We start from the raw sequence: 18,959 nt of genomic DNA, 5'->3' as shown, positions 1-18,959 counted from the left end.
GAAATGTCATCAGTTACTAGTTACTGATAATGAAAATCAATAAATAGTTGCAATTGTAACATCTGCTTTGTGTAGATATAGACTCCTCTTTGTATTTTTGTCCCTTAAAAACTGCATGCTCACTTCCCTGTATGCGCATGTGTATATTTATATGTGCTTGTGTGTCAAGATTGCATGCACGGGTGATTTACTATTCAAGCCAGCTAAACTCTGTGATATTCTTTCTTTCTTTGAAGGGGGCTGGTTTCTGAACAACTTTTATCTTTGGAGCTTAACAAGGACGTCAGCCACGGTGATTTGTTGGATTAATTTGCTGGGCTAGCTTAAAAAATTAACAAAATTGAAGTTAGTAACTGTGTCGATAAATAGAATGATAATACAGAGTTACCCATGGACATGGAAATGGTTTCAAAATTATGGTGGATGTATCGTTTGAACATCCCAGCTCTGATCGACTGCATTTTGCAAGAATCATGAGGATGTAATTATGCTTTTAAGGCATAGGATACTGTTGTTTTTTTATACAGTGAAAGTTGGCAGTGAACATGTTTGTAAAATAATAAGCAGCATGTATGTTTATGAAGCTAGCTTGAGTGAAGAACATTATTTCCCCCCCCCTCTCTTAGAAGCATGCAGCAGGCCAAGGGAACAATCACAGGTAAAACTTAAGGGAGAGGCTGTTTAGGACTAAAGGAAGAGGAAGGCATAGCCAAGTCTACAAATGGGCAGCAAAGCAATTTTGCACAGATACCTCATGCATACATGCAGTGGAGCAGAACATAAAGCAAGCTTCGTTCTCTTGTCTAATGTACATATTGTAATCACGGCAAGCATCACCTACATCCACTCATATTCATCTAAAGATAACCTCTTCTTTCCACAACTGGTTTAGAATCTAAGGTTCCTGTTACTGTGCCCTGACTCGGTAGCGCTCACTTCTATTTGTGTACCAAATAAACAAAGCACTAATGGAAAGCCATTCTAAACAGCTCACGCAGAAAACAGAACACATCTTGTAGTAACCTTAGGCTCCTCCATAAAAGAAGGAGAGAATATATGTAGCCACTCTTCTGGTTATAATCTCTGGTTTCAACAGCCTCTTGGTTTTGCAGATCCTTGTTTCATAACAAGGTCATGTTTCTTGTATCTTTTTGGACTTTTTTTTTTTTTTTTTTTTAAACAAATGGAAGCAGACTGAATTACAATGAAAATGCAAGGGGGGGGGGGGCATTGTTCGCAAGTTCTGAAACTGATGGATATTTAACAATGCTAGACTAAAAAATGGAAAGTAAACTCTCAGTTCAGAATACAAATATAAAAAAAAATATATGATGATGTTCCGAATATTAGACCAAGACCTAGTTTCTTTAAGTTTCCAGGATTAATATTGGTTGGTTCAAGATTACAGTCACTTCGAATTTGCCTTCACAATGACTTTTAGTATTCGATCTGCTCACTCGAACTCTGTAGTACAGTTATTTTATATTACTCTGCTGGCTATCCGATTGAAACACTGAATGCTACAAGTGCACCTGGCAGGCTCCCCATAGCGAGGGTTCTGAAAGAACAACAAATGTGATTCCACTTTCCTGCCAACAACATTGGGTGCTGGATCGGGAAGCATACATCAATGAATGCGCAAAGTGCTAAAGGCAAAGCATACTAAGAAAAGGATGAAAAGCTTGTGCCAGAAGAGGAGGTTCTGTCTGTCTTTTGCTCATAACCTATAATGCCACCCGATGGCTGACATTTTATAGTCAATTGCCAAAATGGTAATCTGTTTTGGATTATATTTCGGTGATAACTTTTAGAGCTTAATTGTTTTCACTAACACACGGCTCGAGAGAGTGAGAGAGCGAGAGGTGGGGAGGATATATATCATTACTAAAGAGACGTATCAGCATTCATTCCATGATATGCTAATTGTAATGAAGGAGAACTGGGGTCTAGAAAGCTTTATAATTTACATTCGCTCCCTGTAATTTCTCTGATGAAAATAACACAACATTAGAGATAAAAAAAGATCTACGTTGTCAGGATAAGGTAAACCTTTAATAAATGCCACAAGATTTATAGAAGTAATAATTATGCGCATGAGAGAGCAGTAAGCGGTTTCAAGTCAAGGGGAAGACGGTGGGGTGTAATTGTTAGCACCAAACAAATTATTAGGCACAAAATCCAATTTTTATATTTTTGCAACTAATGTATACTTTTGGTGGAAAAAAACCCAAAAACAAACATACAATGTGGTGCTTTTAAAAGATAAACAGATACATTTTGTTGTTTTTCCCTGCCAAACATTTAGAGCATAAATGCCTCTGAGCTCAATCAGACTATTAAAACACTATTACACAAAAACACTAATGGGCCATGCTTTTGTTTTTACAGAGAAATCAAATTCTCTTTTAAAAACAGACTTTAGCTATTTAAATAAACTGATTCAATACAGAAGTAATTCTAGTACTCACACGCACAAAGATTTATCAATAGATGTATTATTTCTATATGCATGAGTAGTTTTTCCTAGTTTTATTTATTTTTCTTGCTTTACTGCCAGAGATGATCTTCTATAAAACTGAATTAATTTACTTACTAAGTAACACATATTTCTCAAGTAGTGCGGATTTGTCTGTGCTTACTTCTGCTACAGAACAAGGGTACTAGACTGAGGCTCATACATGAAGAGATCATTTTGCTACCAAATGCCAGAAAAAAACAGGGTAGTCCACCTGGGTTCTGCATCAGTTGTAAGTGGTCCCAAAATAACTCAGACAATATTAAATTCACAGTGGCATCTGTCCATGAGCAACTCAAGTTGTCACTCTCCTAAATTTGTAAAAAAAAAATATAATAATAATAACAACAATAATAATAATAATTGAACACATGACAACAGGTAATGCAGAACCTGTGTGGTTAGCGAGAAGCATTGATTTTTTTTCTTTAAAAGACAAAAAAGAAAGGAAAATAAAAAGCATTTTTTGTTAGCTTTGACAACGTGAAACCATGCAAGCATTCCAAGACATCACAGAAGGGGAGGAGGCATAGCAGAAGGAATTGCGTTCCGGGAGGACCGGGAGGAGGCTTTGCCCCGAGAGAGAGCCAGCTCAGTCCCACTGTGCCCTGCTTGGGGGCCGGCTCTCCTCTCCCTACTGCAGACCGCGCCAGGCCTGGCGTAGAAGGGTAAGAAGTGAAAAGGACCAACCTTCTCGCTGATCTGAGAGATGAGAGTTTGGTTTGGTTTTGATGGCACAGTGCGATGGTGATGAGGAGGGAAATTAAAAAAAAAAAAAAAAAAAAAGACAAGGAGAAACACAGAGAGAGTAAAACAGGCCAATCGTAGGCTTACCCACACAAAGTGAAAAAGAGCAAGACAAGTGACGACAGTACCCTGTACATACAAAACACACCCTGAAGACACATGGACACACATATGTATGTACTGGACAATGCATACAAAATATGGACAAACACCTTGGCATAATCCTGTTATAATTTCAGATTTCAATGGAAGAATAATTTGTCCTGCAACAGGTTGAGGTTGTTCGAAACACAACACTGGGTGCAGTACAAACGGATTCTGCAACATTGAATTCCGGGATTGCAGAATTCCAACATGAGCAAAGCCATCTAACATACTGCTCACACATATAGCACACAGATAGAACAGCTCATACAGTCTGCAGGTTCACATAACCCACCTCATATATAGGAGGTAAGAAGGAAGCTCAACTGCTCTCAAATACAAACAGTACAGTAGATGCACACCCACACATACACACACAGTATACTCACATGATCCGTCTACACCGTCACCAACACAGCTAGGCAAGAGCTATGTCCCATTTAAACCCACACTTAAATACATTTTTGATACACAATGACAAATGAGACAGAGACATCCAACTGTGTCACATAAATAACTAGTGTTGACACAAACACCAGCTTCAAGTACAAGCAGGGTTATGTGCTTCAAGGTCTCATACACAATATAGTCACATATGGTATGCTTTATTTATCCACAGTCTTTCTTTGCACACAAACACTGTGTGTTTACTATACAAACACTTACGTCTGTGGTACATTTACAGTGGAAATAGGAGGTTGATCACTATGATTATAGCGTTGTAACACACATATATAGCGACATTCTGGCACAACAACCTTCCAATCCACACATAAAACATGACAATGGTTGACTCCTTTCCATAGCAGCATAAGTCATGTATATGTGCATGTGTGTATGTATACACACCAACATATACATACATAGTGGTTTGCAGAAGTATTCACCCCACATCAATAATGTCACATTTTGTTGACTTACAAAAATGCATGCAGCTTTTCAAACACTTTTTTTATTCAAACCTGTAATGGTTAAACTGAACACTGTTATATAAGGAGGAAGTTATATGTCAGCAAAACTTGCAAAGGAAATGTACAAAATGAAATTTGCTGATTGCATAAGTATTCAGCCCCTTAAGTCAGTAGCTTTTGCAACAATTACTGCTAGGAGTCTTTTTGGATAGGTCTCTACTAGCTTTGCACAGTAGGATGGTGAAATTTCTGCCCACTCTTCACTGGAAAATTGCTCCAGTTCTGATAAGTTTGTTGGGGATCGTCGATGGACTGCAATCTTCAAGTCCCGCCATACATTTTCGATTGGATTCAAGTCAGGACTTTGACTGGGCCACTCAAGAACATTAATTCTCTTCTGGTTCAACCACTCCAGTGTGGCTTTGGCTTTGTGCTTTGAGTCATTGTCCTGCTGAAATGTGAATTTCCTACCCAGTTTCAGGAGTCTTGGCTGACTCAAACAGATTTCCTTCAAGGATTCGCCTGTACTTTGCACCACCCATTCTCCCCTCTATACTGACAAGCTTCCCAGTCCTTGCTGAAGAGCAGCATCCCCATAACATGAAGCTGCCACCACCATGCTTGACAGTTGGGATGGTGTTGACTGGGTGATGTGCAGTGTTAGGCTTGCGCCAGATGTAACGCTTGGAATTTAGACGGAAAAGTTAAATGTTTGTCTCGCCTGACCACAAAACCTTTTTCCACATGTCTGCTGTATCATGTACATGCTTTTTTGCAAACTCCATATGTGCTTTAAGATTAGGCTTTTTGAGTAATAGTTTCTTTCTTGGCCCCCATCCATACAAGCCAGCCTTGTGTATGGACCAGCTTATTGTTGATGTGTGAACACCGACTTCCATCTCAGGCACAGAACTTTGCAGATCATTGTTGGCTTCAGAGTAACATCCCAAACCATTTTCCTGCTTGCCTTGCTGCTCACTTTATGAATGCGACCTGATCTGGCTAGTGTCTGGGTGGTATGATGCACTTCTTAATGATGGACTTCACCTTGCTCTGAGGGATAATTAGCGCCTTTAAAATTTTCTTGTACCCTTCTCCCGCTCTGTGCCTCACTACCACTTTATCCATGACTTGTTTTGAAAGCTACTTGGTCTTCATGGTTTCTTTGTTGGATTTTTTTTACTATGTGAGTTGCAGCTTGAAAGTCTTTATGTACCTTAGGAAAGTTCTCTACAAGTTAAACCACTTTGAGTAAACACAGGCTGAAACCATTTAAATTATTGTGTGACCTTTCAAACAAATCATTTACACCTGAGCTGATTTAGGGCTGCAGTAGCAAAGAGGTTGAATACTTATGCAACCGAGACTAATCTGTTTTACTCTGTAAATCTTACTTATTTATATTCTATATGCATTTTTAACTTTATCAATGTGTAGTATTTTGTGTAGATTCTACATGTAAAGTCTGATTTGAAAGTGTCGTGGAGTACACTCAGGTGCCAACACAATGTGAATACTTCTGCAAACAACCTTATGTTTTTTTATATATATATATACACACACACACACACACACACACACACACCTAGACACATTGCGTTACAATATACATATCAAATGTTATGAGCATCAACAATTTACTCAAAGCCTCCTCTAGTGTTTTGCACTATTATAACAACTTTGACTGTTATTAATACAGCTTAGTTTGTGTGAGACGAAACCAAGCTTTAATTCACATTGATCTGAATCTTCAAAAACTTGTGATCACAACAACTCAAAGTAAACTATACATGAAAAGTTAATATGAAGAGTTGTAATCCATCACATTTACCCAGTATTTCTTAACTGGGAGGGGCGTGACAAGCATTTAAAAAAAAAAAAAAAAAAAAAACTTTTTTTTTTTTTTTTTAAATTTAAAATGTATACGTGACATGATGTTCTGTAGATGGTTGATTCGAATTCTATGGTAGTATTAAAGCAGGTTGATTCTATGATAGTATAAATCACCTCCCCACCCCCCAAAATGTGCAAAATTTCTAACACTTTTCCACAGCAGTGTGTGTGTGTGTGTGTGTGTGTGTGTGTATATATATATATATATATATATATATATATATATATATATATATATATATATAGACACACACACACACACATTGCATATATGATTCTGCACTTCTAGTGGGTAAGGAGTCATCCTTCAGAAAGTGTCAAACAACATGAACACAGAACGCAATGAACAACTTGAAGAAAGTAGGCAAAAAGAAAAAGAACACATCAGCAAACCAGCAGTGAAGAGCTCCCAATAAAGAAGAAATGAAGCATCGAAGAAGCATAAGAATCAGAGATCCACCGCTGTCACCGCATTCAGGAGAGGGCTCATAGCAGCTCATGCAGACTTTACATCAATATTCACTAAACTTTAGGGAAAAAAGATTATGCCTAAAAATGTATTCACAGAGCCCTTGACAATCTGTGGGAGTGCAAGCTGGTTTCTCATTATCTGTCACAATCAAAACCTGCAAATTCAAATGTTAAAGAGCTGAAACTTCAAGACAAGAAGCACGACAAACTTCCTCTGTGTAATATCTTGACAGGAAACGCTACATAACATGATTCATGTGGCAGAGAAAGACATTGCTCTTTTTAAAGTACAATACATCTTGGGTTCAACTGGATGGTAATATTATTCAGGTTACAGAAACAAAAGGGTGCCTCCATTTTCGTGCCATGTGAATCATACAGCCTTATCTGCTTCTCTCTTTTATTCAATACGCAGTGCAGTCACAATGTAAACCTAGGTTTTTTGCAGACATGTAGATAATTGGTTATTCATCTTCTAGATGTTCCCAATAATTAAATTTCCTCTACCTGTAACTTTCAAGTAACCTGATTATTACACAGATTACCACCATGCTGGTTAAAAGGCTGCGGGAAGCAGAAATTAATTTGTGTCCCTAAGGCAGGGCTATCTTCCTGATTTCCACATGAATTTATGACTAGGGCAGCATTATCTTGCTTGTGTATTGGGGTCTTGCTTTTATCCAATTTTAGATGGGTTGAACTCTGGCACAATAAGTGACACACAAAGATTGAAAACTGCAAATGGGCTGCCATCAATTTCTGATTTACAGTTACAATACACTGTAAAAACTAACTACAACAACAGGACCCAACAAATAGAGCTCAGGACAGGTTGCAGAGTCTCCTTGGTGACTGGTTAATTAATTATACAAAGCCTCTCTTTAGTATCAACAGTGTATGCCTCAATCCTTTTATATGGTGAGATGTGTTATTTTTTTTAACGCTGACATAGAAAAAGTTGCACCTCTCTCTCAAAACTATGCAGCAGTAACAGGCATGGCGACCTTTGAGTCGGCCATCTGTCAAGGAAAGCCGTTGTATGCTAGTGAATCAGAATGTCACAGAAACTGCACCGTCAGGCCCTTTCCATTCATTACACACCTTTTGCAAATATTTTTGCATTCAGTCAGCATTCACATTTTTTCTGTGTTTTATGTTAAGCAGCTAGTAGGTACGGGTACAGTTAGAGGTACATTAGGTGTGACTAGTGTACACTATTTTAAACCTATTTTATATATATATATATATATATATATATATATATATATATATATATATATATATATATATATATATATATATACACACACACAGTGGCTTGCGAAAGTATTGACCCCCCCTTGGCATTTTTCCTATTTTGTTGCCTTACAACCTGGAATTAAAATGGATTTTTTGGGGGTTTGTATCATTTGATTTACACAACATGCCTACCACTTTGAAGATGCAAAATATTTTTTATTTTGAAACAAACAAGAAATAAGACAAAAAAACAGAAAACTTGAGCGTGCATAAGTATTCACCCCCCCAAAGTCAATACTTTGTAGAGCCACCTTTTGCAGCAATTACAGCTGCAAGTCTCTTGGGGTATGTATCTATAAGCTTGGCACATCTAGCCACTGGGATTTTTGCCCATTCTTCAGGGCAAAACTGCTCCAGCTCCTTCAAGTTGGATGGGTTCCGCTGGTGTACAGCAATCTGTAAGTCATACCACAGATTCGCAATTGGATTGAGGTCTGGGCTTTGACTAGGCCATTCCAAGACATTTAAATGTTTCCCCTTAAACCACTCGAGTGTTGCTTTAGCAGTATTCTTAGGGTCATTGTCCTGTTGGAAGGTGAACCTCCATCCCAATCACAAATCTCTGGAAGACTGAAACAGGTTTCCCTCAAGAATTTCCCTGTATTCAGCGCCATTCATTCATGCTGCCACCACCATGCTTCACTTTGGGGATGGTGTTCTCAGGGTGATGAGAGGTGTTGGGCTTGCGCCAGATATAGCGTTTTCTTTGATGGCCAAAAAGCTCAATTTTAGTCTCGTCTGACCAGAGTACCTTCTTCCATATGTTTGGGGAGTCTCCCACATGCCTTTTGGCGAACACCAAACGTGTTTGCTTATTTTTTTCTTTAAGCAATGGCTTTTTTCTGGCCACTCTTCCGTAAAGCCCAGCTCTGTGGAGTGTACGGCTTAAAGTGGTCCTATGGACAGATACTTCAGTCTCCGCTGTGGAGCTTTGCAGCTCCTTCAGGGTTATCTTTGGTCTCTTTGTTGCCTCTCTGATTAATGCCCTCCTTGCCTGGTCCGTGAGTTTTGGTGGGCGGCCCTCTCTTGCCAGGTTTGTTGTGGTGCCATATTCTTTCTATTTTTTAATAATGGCTTTAATGGTGCTCCGTGGGATGTTCAAAGTATTGGATATTTTTTTATAACCCAACCCTGATCTGTACTTCTCCACAACTTTGTCCCTGACCTGTTTGGAGAGCTCCTTGGTCTTCATGGTGCCCCTTGCTTAGTGGTGTTGCAGACTCTGGGGCTTTCAGAACAGGTGTATATATACTGAGATCATGTGACAGATCATGTGACACAGACTGCATACAGGTGGACTGTATTTAACTAATTATTTGACTTCTGAAGGTAACTGGTTGCACCAGATCTTATTTAGAGGCTTAATAGCAAAGGGGGCGAATACATATGCACGCACCACTTTTCTGTTATTTATTTTTTAGAATTTTTTGAAACAAGTTATTTTTTTCATTTCACTTCACCAATTTGGACTATTTTGTGTATGTCCATTACATGAAATCCAAATAAAAATCCATTTTAATTCCAGGTTGTAAGGCAACAAAATAGGAAAAATTCCAAGGGGGGTCAATACTTTCGCAACCCACTGTATATATATGGTTGGGGGGTCAAGTAATATACAAGCAAAAAAAACCTTATGTCAGAAAACCTTTAATGTCTGCAAAAGTCATGGCCAGTGTGTGGTTACTGAAATTCTCATCTGTACCTAGAATGGTTTAGGACCCAGGGGAGCCCTGTGGCAGGCATGCATTCAGTGCGCAAGGCAAATTCACGTAGACACGCACCTGCACCCAGCCCCCATCCCCGCCATCCCACCCCATCCCCAGTATAATTTATATTTTTAGTTCGCATTTTGTCAAATGTAACTTTTAGTATGGCCTGTGGATGAAAGTCAGTCTCAAATTTCAATGTCTTGTTTGGCACATATCAGGATATAGCGAGCACAGGAACAAATCCTGTTCATTACTGAGGAAGAGTTACAGTGTCATTTGTTACTGTCAGTCTAAAGTGCAACACAGACGCAAAGTTGCCTTTGCATACTAAACACGTTTCAATAAACAGACACCTCTTGCATTTTAGCACTGGGTGAAAAGAAAATACGCTTCTTAGTGGACCATAGAGCAAGTGGTCATAGACATTTTATTTATTTATATGTACTTTTTGAAAACCTTAACCTTGGGTGCCTACACCACCAGCATCTCATTTACAGTGGGGTCCTGCTGGGAAGGTTAAGCCAACAGCTAGGTGCCCAGGTATGGCAAAAGCAATCTTCTTTACTACAGATATAAAATAATCACTAAACCTATTCAAATGACATATCGGCTGACAACTGTTTGACAGTACTGGTCATAAATGAATATTAATTAGAAAATATTTTATAATACACAGCCTATATGATCAACAGAATAATGACTTAAGGTTAGTAATGACATGTACAAGGTTTGTGCGCACTCAATGTTGTGTATGACATTCCAGTCATTCTAACTTGTAAGTAAGAGATTAGGGTACTATATTATAAATAGCAACTAATATATATATATATATATATATATATATATATATATATATATATATATATATATATATATAAACACAAACCTTTTCCCACTCAGTTTAAAACAAGGAAGCAATAATACCTTAAAACACCATCTTGCAGTGAGACCTTAATTAACGTTGTGTATTGCCATGTACAACTGGCATTTTAAGGTCCACAAATTATCACTGTGGTAGTATTTAGATCTGCCACTGTTTACATAATTTACTTTAAAGTGTAGGTGAGTTCCTAATAAAACAGTTAGTTCCAGCAAAGATCACTGCATTTTCTAGCTGTTTGCATAAAGGGCAACAACTACTCTATGTTTGATAATTAACCAGTGTTGCATTCCCACAGCACACAAACACAGTGGGAGCTGCAAGACTATGCCTCTAGCATTTTGAGATAAGCTGGATAACAGGCTTGTGGCAGCAGTGCCTGAGAGCTCATTCTGCTGCTGTTAACAAGGAGGAAGATTACAATCATGTTATCTGAATCTCTTCCACTACCCAGTCAAGGTTGCAATTTGGTCTTTCGAATACTCAACCCCTTTGAGGGTGGGGACTATACAAAAATATTTTTTTCCCTAGTGTTATAACAAATGACATACAAATAAAAAAAGAACAGATAACGAACCAGTTACAGATTGTTAAAATGCAAATAGAATTTCAAAAATCAAAAAAGGAGTTGCTATTGAGACAAAATTGGAGTTTGTACAAATAAAAATATATGGAGTGGGAAGGGGGGGTAATAAAATATTTCCTAATTCAAGTAGGCCTCCTTCTACAGCACTGGTTTCCTATTAGGGGGCGAAATTATATTAAAGAGTTAATAAAACATTTGCAAAATCTGCAGAATGAACATTTTTGTAGATGTATCTTTTGACATAGGATTACATTTTGTGAAGGAAAAACAACTGTTTATGTAATTTTAGGGAACAAAAAAAAAAAAAAAAAAAGTGTTCACGCAGTCAACTTTTATAAAACCACACACGGAAAGCCATGCATCTGTTAGCAATCAATCAGTTAATCAATCAATCAAATAAATGGTCCAGTTGCTTCCTGACTCAAGGGCCATGGCTTACCTCGCACATAGAGATTGGCGGGGGCTGAGTAGCGGGTCCCAGCACTGTTGCTTGCCACACATTCATATTTTCCCTGGTCAGACTCCTCACTGTTCTCAATCTGCAGGGCACCTGTGTACACGAAAGAGCAAATGGGTCAGGAAGAGTTACAGCTAAACTATGCGGAAATCGAAACGAGAGACACAAAGCCGTGGATGTGAGTGATATTCAGAAATGAAGACTTTCAAAACATTTCCTTTGAACTTGCAGACTGGGGTAAAGTGCAGTGTTAATACTGCATAAATGTTGACAGCCTTAACTTCAAACACAATATACTGTAGCCTGCTGAGGGAGAGAAGAGGCTGATGCTTTCAATGGTGACGTATCACAACTTAATTTCATGTGTTAAACTAAATTTTATTTAGATAATCTCTACTGGGCACACATATATATATATATATATATATATATATATATACTATATATATATATATATATATATATATATATATATAAATGAAACAGGTTAATTACAATGGTTAATTATATATCTTCATTTAGTTCATGTTTTGAAAGAGTGTCTATGGTGGCACACACAAACGCACAGTGGTAGTGAAGTGAAGAACTTGGAGGAGTGTGTATGTACAGTACGTAATAACAGACACTGGTGGATTAGGTCATTTTATGTAACTGAAAGTAGTAGTCTGAACACTAAACAGTTTCCATGACTTGCAACCTTTTAATAAACAGCAGATAAAAGCACACGTGAGGGATGTGTACAAGCGAGTTAAAAGGACTGGATTCCAGAGTGCTTTACAACAATGGGAAGTAAGCTCGAGGGGTTGACCTCTTTAACTTTTAATTCTGTGTACTAGAGGAGTCTGTGTTTATGCAATTAATCCACAGTCAATAACTGGCGTTTAAAAAGCTGGCATCTTTTCAAATGAAAATGTAAGAACGGGCAGACCCAGAAAAGACCAGGAGATGATCAGCCTTTTCCGTTGTCTGGCTCACTGCACTGTTCAAAGTTGTCACAGATGCCTAATGCAAGTAAATTGGCTCAGAGGTTTCCAGTGAAGAGCACAGAGTACTGTAAATGCCCAAGCTGCAGTTTGCATAATAAACACACAGACATACAGCTGCAATAGGCATCCTACAGTCACGGTCTGTAGTTAAAGAGAAACAGAGATTCAGACAGACACGAAGACAGACAGAACAAGTGCAGGTCTTTAAGAGAAGCAAGCATGTCAAAAGGATCTTGACAAAGCAGCACACTGAAATGAAATGGATCTGAGTAACACCAATTGCCCTTATTAAAGAGAGTTTAATATCCTGCAATGAACGGGGCAAAATGCTGCCGAATTTATTGTTATTGTATGAAGCAAATTACGAGGATAACGCAACCAAAATGCATTACTCAAACTATAGGGGGGATAATTAGCTAGATAGGCTAGATCAACTAACTCCAATTCCAGTAACAAAGTCTTATTGCTCTTGCTTTGTAAAACTTATTTATATGAAGAGCAGCCAGGTCTAAAACTGGGAAACAACTTCCAAGCTATGTGCAAGCCGCACTCCAAGGTTCCTTAAACACAGTGGGTTCAGGCAGAAAGCTCAGCATTAAGCAGCCTGTCAGTTTCAGTGCCTGCTATCTATACAGGTCAAAAATAACCACTTGTGAATGGGTAGCAAATCTGACAAAGCTGAGCCTGCCAGATGAACAACAGGCTGCAAATTCCTAATCAATTACAGAATTGTATGGCACAGATTGCTTTTAGGCTTCCTTTTTTTAAGTAGTCTTTCCCTTTCGTCTTTTTTAGACAGTAGGCTTTTAAAACCAGATTTCCTTTATCAGTTGCATAGATTAAATGGTCTCAGAGCCACACAGACCAACCTGTTTTTGTGACTCTTTGGTTATCAGTTTGTTCACATAAAATACTGTTCTGTGTAATTTACCTTAACAGGAAGACTACTCTTTGATAGGTAATTAAATTGGTTCAATACGCTACCTCAAACGCATTCTCAGAAGTTTAAAGCACCCCTGAAGTTCAAGAGAACTCTCTTTAATCTCTAAGAAAATCAGACACTTGATAATGTATGAACATGTGATGAAAAAGTTTTTGTAGCTTTATATATAGTTTTAGAATTTCCCTTTTCTGCTCCTCAAGTCATCCAGTACTGTACAGGAATAAGCAACATTATCATTTTTTTTTTATTTTTTTTTTAATTTGGAAGACATAAGCTAGACATTCAATTTAAAAGACAGTGAAGCACGCTTTCAATGGGATTCCAGAATGTTTTGTGAAATGAACGACTCCATAAACAAAAATGTTTCACACAAAAAAAAAAAAAAGGATGCATGAAAACATCCCTGATGGATCTGGTGCTGTGAGCCATCAGTATTATCATCAGATCGAGGTGCTTGCTCCTGTTTTTGTAACCTTACTGGCTTTATCGGAGAGAACTGATACTGTCTCAAGAGAACAATTGAGATACATTTAACCTCTTGCTCTATTAAACCCCAGAAAGCTGCTTTTTCATTTACACATTTTTACAAATTAAAGTGAAACTTCATTAGTAAGTTCCGAGCTCCTCCCAGTTAACAGGAACGTCACATACCTGCTCCCTGAGTGGGCTCCTTTAACTGCCAAAGAAAATATATGAAAAAAACATGGATCTAAGGAACCAGTTCCCTTAGGCTCTTACTGAAGAGGTTATGGTCTGCACTTTCGGCAAATGCCTGAGGTCATTAAGAGGAAATCTCTCGGTTGATCTACTGAGAGTCAGTCCTGGCCTCATCTCTACTGGGTAACTACGAGGTAAAAGGGTTGAGTTTCTATTTATTCATTTGGATTTTTGGTTCTGTGCGTTACCTCACAGCACCAGCACCCAGTCTAAGGCAAGACCTTTACATCACAATAATGCAGAAAAGTCTATAGTGTTCTCAATGGTGATTTGAGTGATGCTGATAAATGACAATATTTATTTTTTATTTTTTTTATTTTAAATACTCAGTTACAACATACAGGGGTTATTCAACAGTTTAGGTATTATACATGGTATATTTAGATGTTCATTCATGCCAACATTATTTTAATTAATGAGAAGACTCCTTTCTTAACTATCGATTGTGTACAAAACTGTGAATGAAGGAGGACAGGCTCCTTCCAAGCTACTATGTCAACCATGATCTGGAACAAGCGCCCTCTTGTGGACTAAGTAACTTACAACAGTGATGGTATGCATGTCCGAATGCATTGTAGTTTTAGACTATGGAACCCAGACACCCTTGAGTCTTTTAAAATGTAACCCTAACTTCCCCTTTTCAGCCTTGTCAATCAAGGGGACTCTTATACAAATAATGTAATTTCAATATCAACAAGGAGGTCTTTTTTTTTTTTTTTTGTGAAAGCTGCCTTTTGTTTGCAGTTGGCCAAACAAAATGGCAACTCCCCCACCTCCATCCTCATTTCCACAGTGCACTTTCTACAAGATTGCAGCCAAGACCGCAGCGGGTATTTTGCATTATGATCTGTATCCTATTGAGTAACCCCTTTACAAAGTAAAAATTCAATGGATGGTGTTTGAAGTGTTTTTTTTTTTTTTTTTTCTTTTTTCTTGAACAACTGAAGAAGTGCATATGAGCTAAAGCAAAGGAACTGTTAGGACTGAAAGAGCTGAAAATGAGAACAGTGGGGGGGTGGAGTGAACCGACAATTCAGAGGGGGTGGGGGCTTTTCAGCATTCTTACCTCTGATTGGTGTACCACCTGGTGAGGTAATTTGAATGCAAATAAGATTAGAGAAAAGTGTTAGTACAAAAAGGAGAGAATGAAAGAGAAAAACAGAAAAGGAGGAAACTAGTAGAGAAAACATTTTAAAAGCTTCGTTTTGCTTAGTTTGAGAGACCAAATAATAATAAGTAAATAAAATAAACAAAAGCAGGAACTAGTTAGAGCGACACTTTCAAGAGGTTAGTAAAGCGCTTGTGGCTGTGTACTGCAAGTGCCTTGGCGGGACTAAACTGGGCTTAAATTCAACTGCAAACAGAGTTATTGAGAGCCACAGACAGGGGCTGCGAGCCTGCGGTCCCTTTCCAAACACCTCGCTGCTGCAGGCCACCCTGCTCCTACTCTCTCAGGTCTGCTGTTCCAATTCTGTGCCAAGGTAAACTGATGACCCAGTGTGACTGCTTGTACAAGTAAGTTGTTAACTCTGGCTCAGGGAGACGAGAGGGACAGCACCATTTGCAGCAACCCCCTCAAGCGCTTGTGTTAGATGTTAGTAGTAAAGGAAGAATTATGCATATCCAGTTATATGCAGCAGGAGGGCTGTGGTTTGTGTTGGTTTCTATACAGATGCTAGGATCTGAATACTATACCAATCACTTGCCACTTGAGAAACAGTACAACAGAATAAAGAGAAATAGGAAAGGGGCTTGAGAAAACAAACAGCTGTACACTATGTGGTTTGCACTCTGTACAAGGCACACCAGTATACAAGAGGTTTCCGCCACACTAAAACTTGCCTTGCATCTACTGCAGAGGCAACAACTTCACACACTCTCACCCTCTATGTATCCCAAGCAGACCCAATACTGTTAAACTGCACATTCTCATTTCGATATTGTGACTCCCTGGACTTCTTAAAGCAGGTTTACCGGTATTTAAAAAAAAAAGAAAAAAAAAAGGTTAAATTGCTATATTTTCACATGCAGCTGAAGTCCTTAAACCGTAGGATTTATTGTCAACCACAACCTAAGTGTGTATTTATTCTATTATTTCGGAGGATTCACTTAATGTATTATTCTTATTGGATTTTCACATCAATGGGGTCCTGTAGGAATTCTTAGTACACACCATACATCATTTAATGTTACCTTGGGGACCCACATTTTTATCATTAGTGTATAATTTTATTCACCAGGTCAGCATAGTAGAATAAATTAATATTCACAATATATACGTATATAAATTATTTGACCTAATCTCAGTATATTTTACCCTCACAATCTCCTCCTGCTTCTTCGTCCATATTTGAAATTCCTTTTTTTTTTTTTTATTACTACCTAGTGAAAGAACACACAGCACTACACACTTTGAGAACGGTCACCGCTCAGCACAGCTTCTAATGAGGTGTTTTCAGCATCAAAATTGGCTTAGGGCAACAAAGTCTGGGACTAATGCATTATTATTTCAGGCATATGCTACAGACAGGTTGCATATTATTCTGCAAGGAGTTTATTAGATTTTTTAAATTTATTACTTTAAAAAGGACATGTTTTATCCTCATATCATTTTAAGCTGTAGGTTTTGAGCTGAACGTTCTGTACAACAATCGGTTTTGTATATAAATCTGCAGATAGCTGTGGAGTCCAGAGTAGTCAAATCTGCTGAATATGCTGTCCACACTATCAAGTTATATTTATCGGTGTCCTTTAAATTTCTCTTTTAGATCTATTTATTCCCTGTGTAAGTCAAAGCTGTGTATTTATCAAACTGGCTAAGCTGTAGAAGAGTGCAGATCAATACTAACAGTGAGCTGAGTCCCTAGTTAAATAACATTAACTGTAATTACTTTAAGCCTTCTTTTGTTTTAAAGGGATTTGGCAGAGTTTAATGTAAAGGGCATATAAATTAAATATTTTGTGACAAGAGCAGAAAGGTCCCAGACCCACAGCCATGGCCGATCTGTATCTGTCATATTCAGCACTGATGAAAACAAATTACTCCTAGTCCCTCTTGTGTAGACATTTGCACATCACACATGGTTTAAAAAATAATCATACATTTCAAATCAGCTTAAAATCAGTAACATTGTCGATATGTAAAAATGTCTTATTAATCAGTATTGCTAATCCATTAAAGTAGAAAATGTAGGGTAAATGTCAATAACCACGCTTTCAAATACAAGCAAGATTGAAAAAGTTTTATGCAGCGTTTCTTGGAAGAAATACATGCACATTTCACTTGAACGCTGGGGGAAAGGCTGCCGTTTTGAAATAAGGCAACACTGTTGACTTTAAATCTTAACCACTTGGCACTTAAATTACTTAACCTTCAATCGCTAACACCCCACAACTACTCCAGTGCTGTCTAAGTAAACGTACTATTTCAAATGGCATCTGGCTGCAAAGTACAGGGCCAGAAGGTCTTTCGATTTCCTAGAACCTCTTTGTTTGTTTTGCAGTAATCATTAAGAGAAAAAACAGAATGATTCTGTGTTCGACAGACACAGGGAGGACAGGTGATCCTGACAGCCCCCGAGTAACCTTGTTATACGCAGACAACATTTAACAGAGCTGTCTTTCAAATGGAGTAAGCTTTCTGAAAGGTGCCTTTTCTATGTAATAACTAGCTGCCTTTCTTATGTAATAATGTGAATGGTAACATCAAGATTAAACTGTTTGGTCAAGATTGTGTGTTCTCCAGCTGCAGTATCATTCAGATAACTAGTGTGCACGTCTGCAGGCGAATTAAAACACAACATCAATTTGCCCAATGGAGCATGTTTTACTGGCATTTACTTCAGCAGTTTCCTTCTATTTTATCAGTGCTTCTCACAATTTATTCGTGCTGTTTTTAGAAGCAATTTGATTGCATAAGAGTTAGAGTTTTAAGTAAGTTTTGGTTAAGACAGGATTCAGCCTGCACAAGCAGCTGTCAGCGAGAATGTGTGGCTTATTATACCTGAGCGGAGCTGTTTGATTCGACCGTTGCTGCTAGCTATATCCACCGGCAGGAAGTCCTTAAACCAGTTGATTTCAGGGTCAGGGTTCCCACTTGCTGCACACAGCATGGTCGCCGTGCGTGTCTTCTCTACCACCTTCAGCTGAGGGCCCATGTCAATGGTTGGGAACCCATGAGGTATCTGGTCTTCTGTAAACAAACAAAACAATGAAAATGGTCAGGCTTCAGTGCTGTTTGGTTAAACATTACATGTAAATCTTGTACACCACTGAAAGACACTGCTGTGGATTTGAAAGCAAGTGACATTTTAATATCATTAGAGTTACGGCAAAGAAAACGGTATCAGGACTTTATCCTTTGTGTCTCTATAATCTATATGACCAGTATGGCTTCACACTTTCTTAGCCATACAGTATCAGAAATAAACAAAATGCTAATTTTGCCCTTAATGATTCCCAAGAGTAAGGGGTTAAGAAAAGAGGAATGGTTTCAGGGTACTTCCCACCATTTTTTTTTTTATATCTTGGCAACAGTACTAAACTACTAATTGCACATACTGCTTACCATTGAGTGTCTCTAACCACTAGGCCTTCCATCTGCTTCCCAGCATGAGGCTCAAATCACTAAAAGTAACATTGACACCCAACCTTAAACTTTAATTTCTGAATCTGTTTCTTTGACAGTTTAAAGTACTTTTA

At 38.2% G+C, this 18,959-nt stretch overlaps 1 protein-coding gene across 15 annotated transcripts in view; it reads right to left on the bottom strand.

Annotated features, from left to right (window-relative positions):
• ptprfa (protein tyrosine phosphatase receptor type Fa) overlaps positions 1 to 18,959 on the bottom strand; it is a 164,848-nt gene that overhangs the window by 51,841 nt on the left and 94,048 nt on the right. For all 15 annotated transcript variants that reach the window (XM_041270719.1, XM_041270718.1, XM_041270725.1 and 12 more), the window contains exons 5-6: positions 18,262 to 18,450; positions 11,595 to 11,705 (exon numbers count right to left, since the gene is read on the bottom strand). In XM_041270719.1, coding sequence (XP_041126653.1) covers positions 11,595 to 11,705; positions 18,262 to 18,450 — 300 coding nt within the window. The remainder of the gene's footprint in view (positions 1 to 11,594; positions 11,706 to 18,261; positions 18,451 to 18,959) is intronic.

The sequence above is a fragment of the Polyodon spathula genome, chromosome 14 (assembly GCF_017654505.1).
Source record: "Polyodon spathula isolate WHYD16114869_AA chromosome 14, ASM1765450v1, whole genome shotgun sequence".
In the NCBI taxonomy this organism is placed as follows: Eukaryota; Metazoa; Chordata; class Actinopteri; order Acipenseriformes; family Polyodontidae; genus Polyodon; species Polyodon spathula.
The sequence above is the reverse complement of the archived record's forward strand: the minus strand, read 5'-3'. Positions and strand labels throughout refer to the sequence as shown.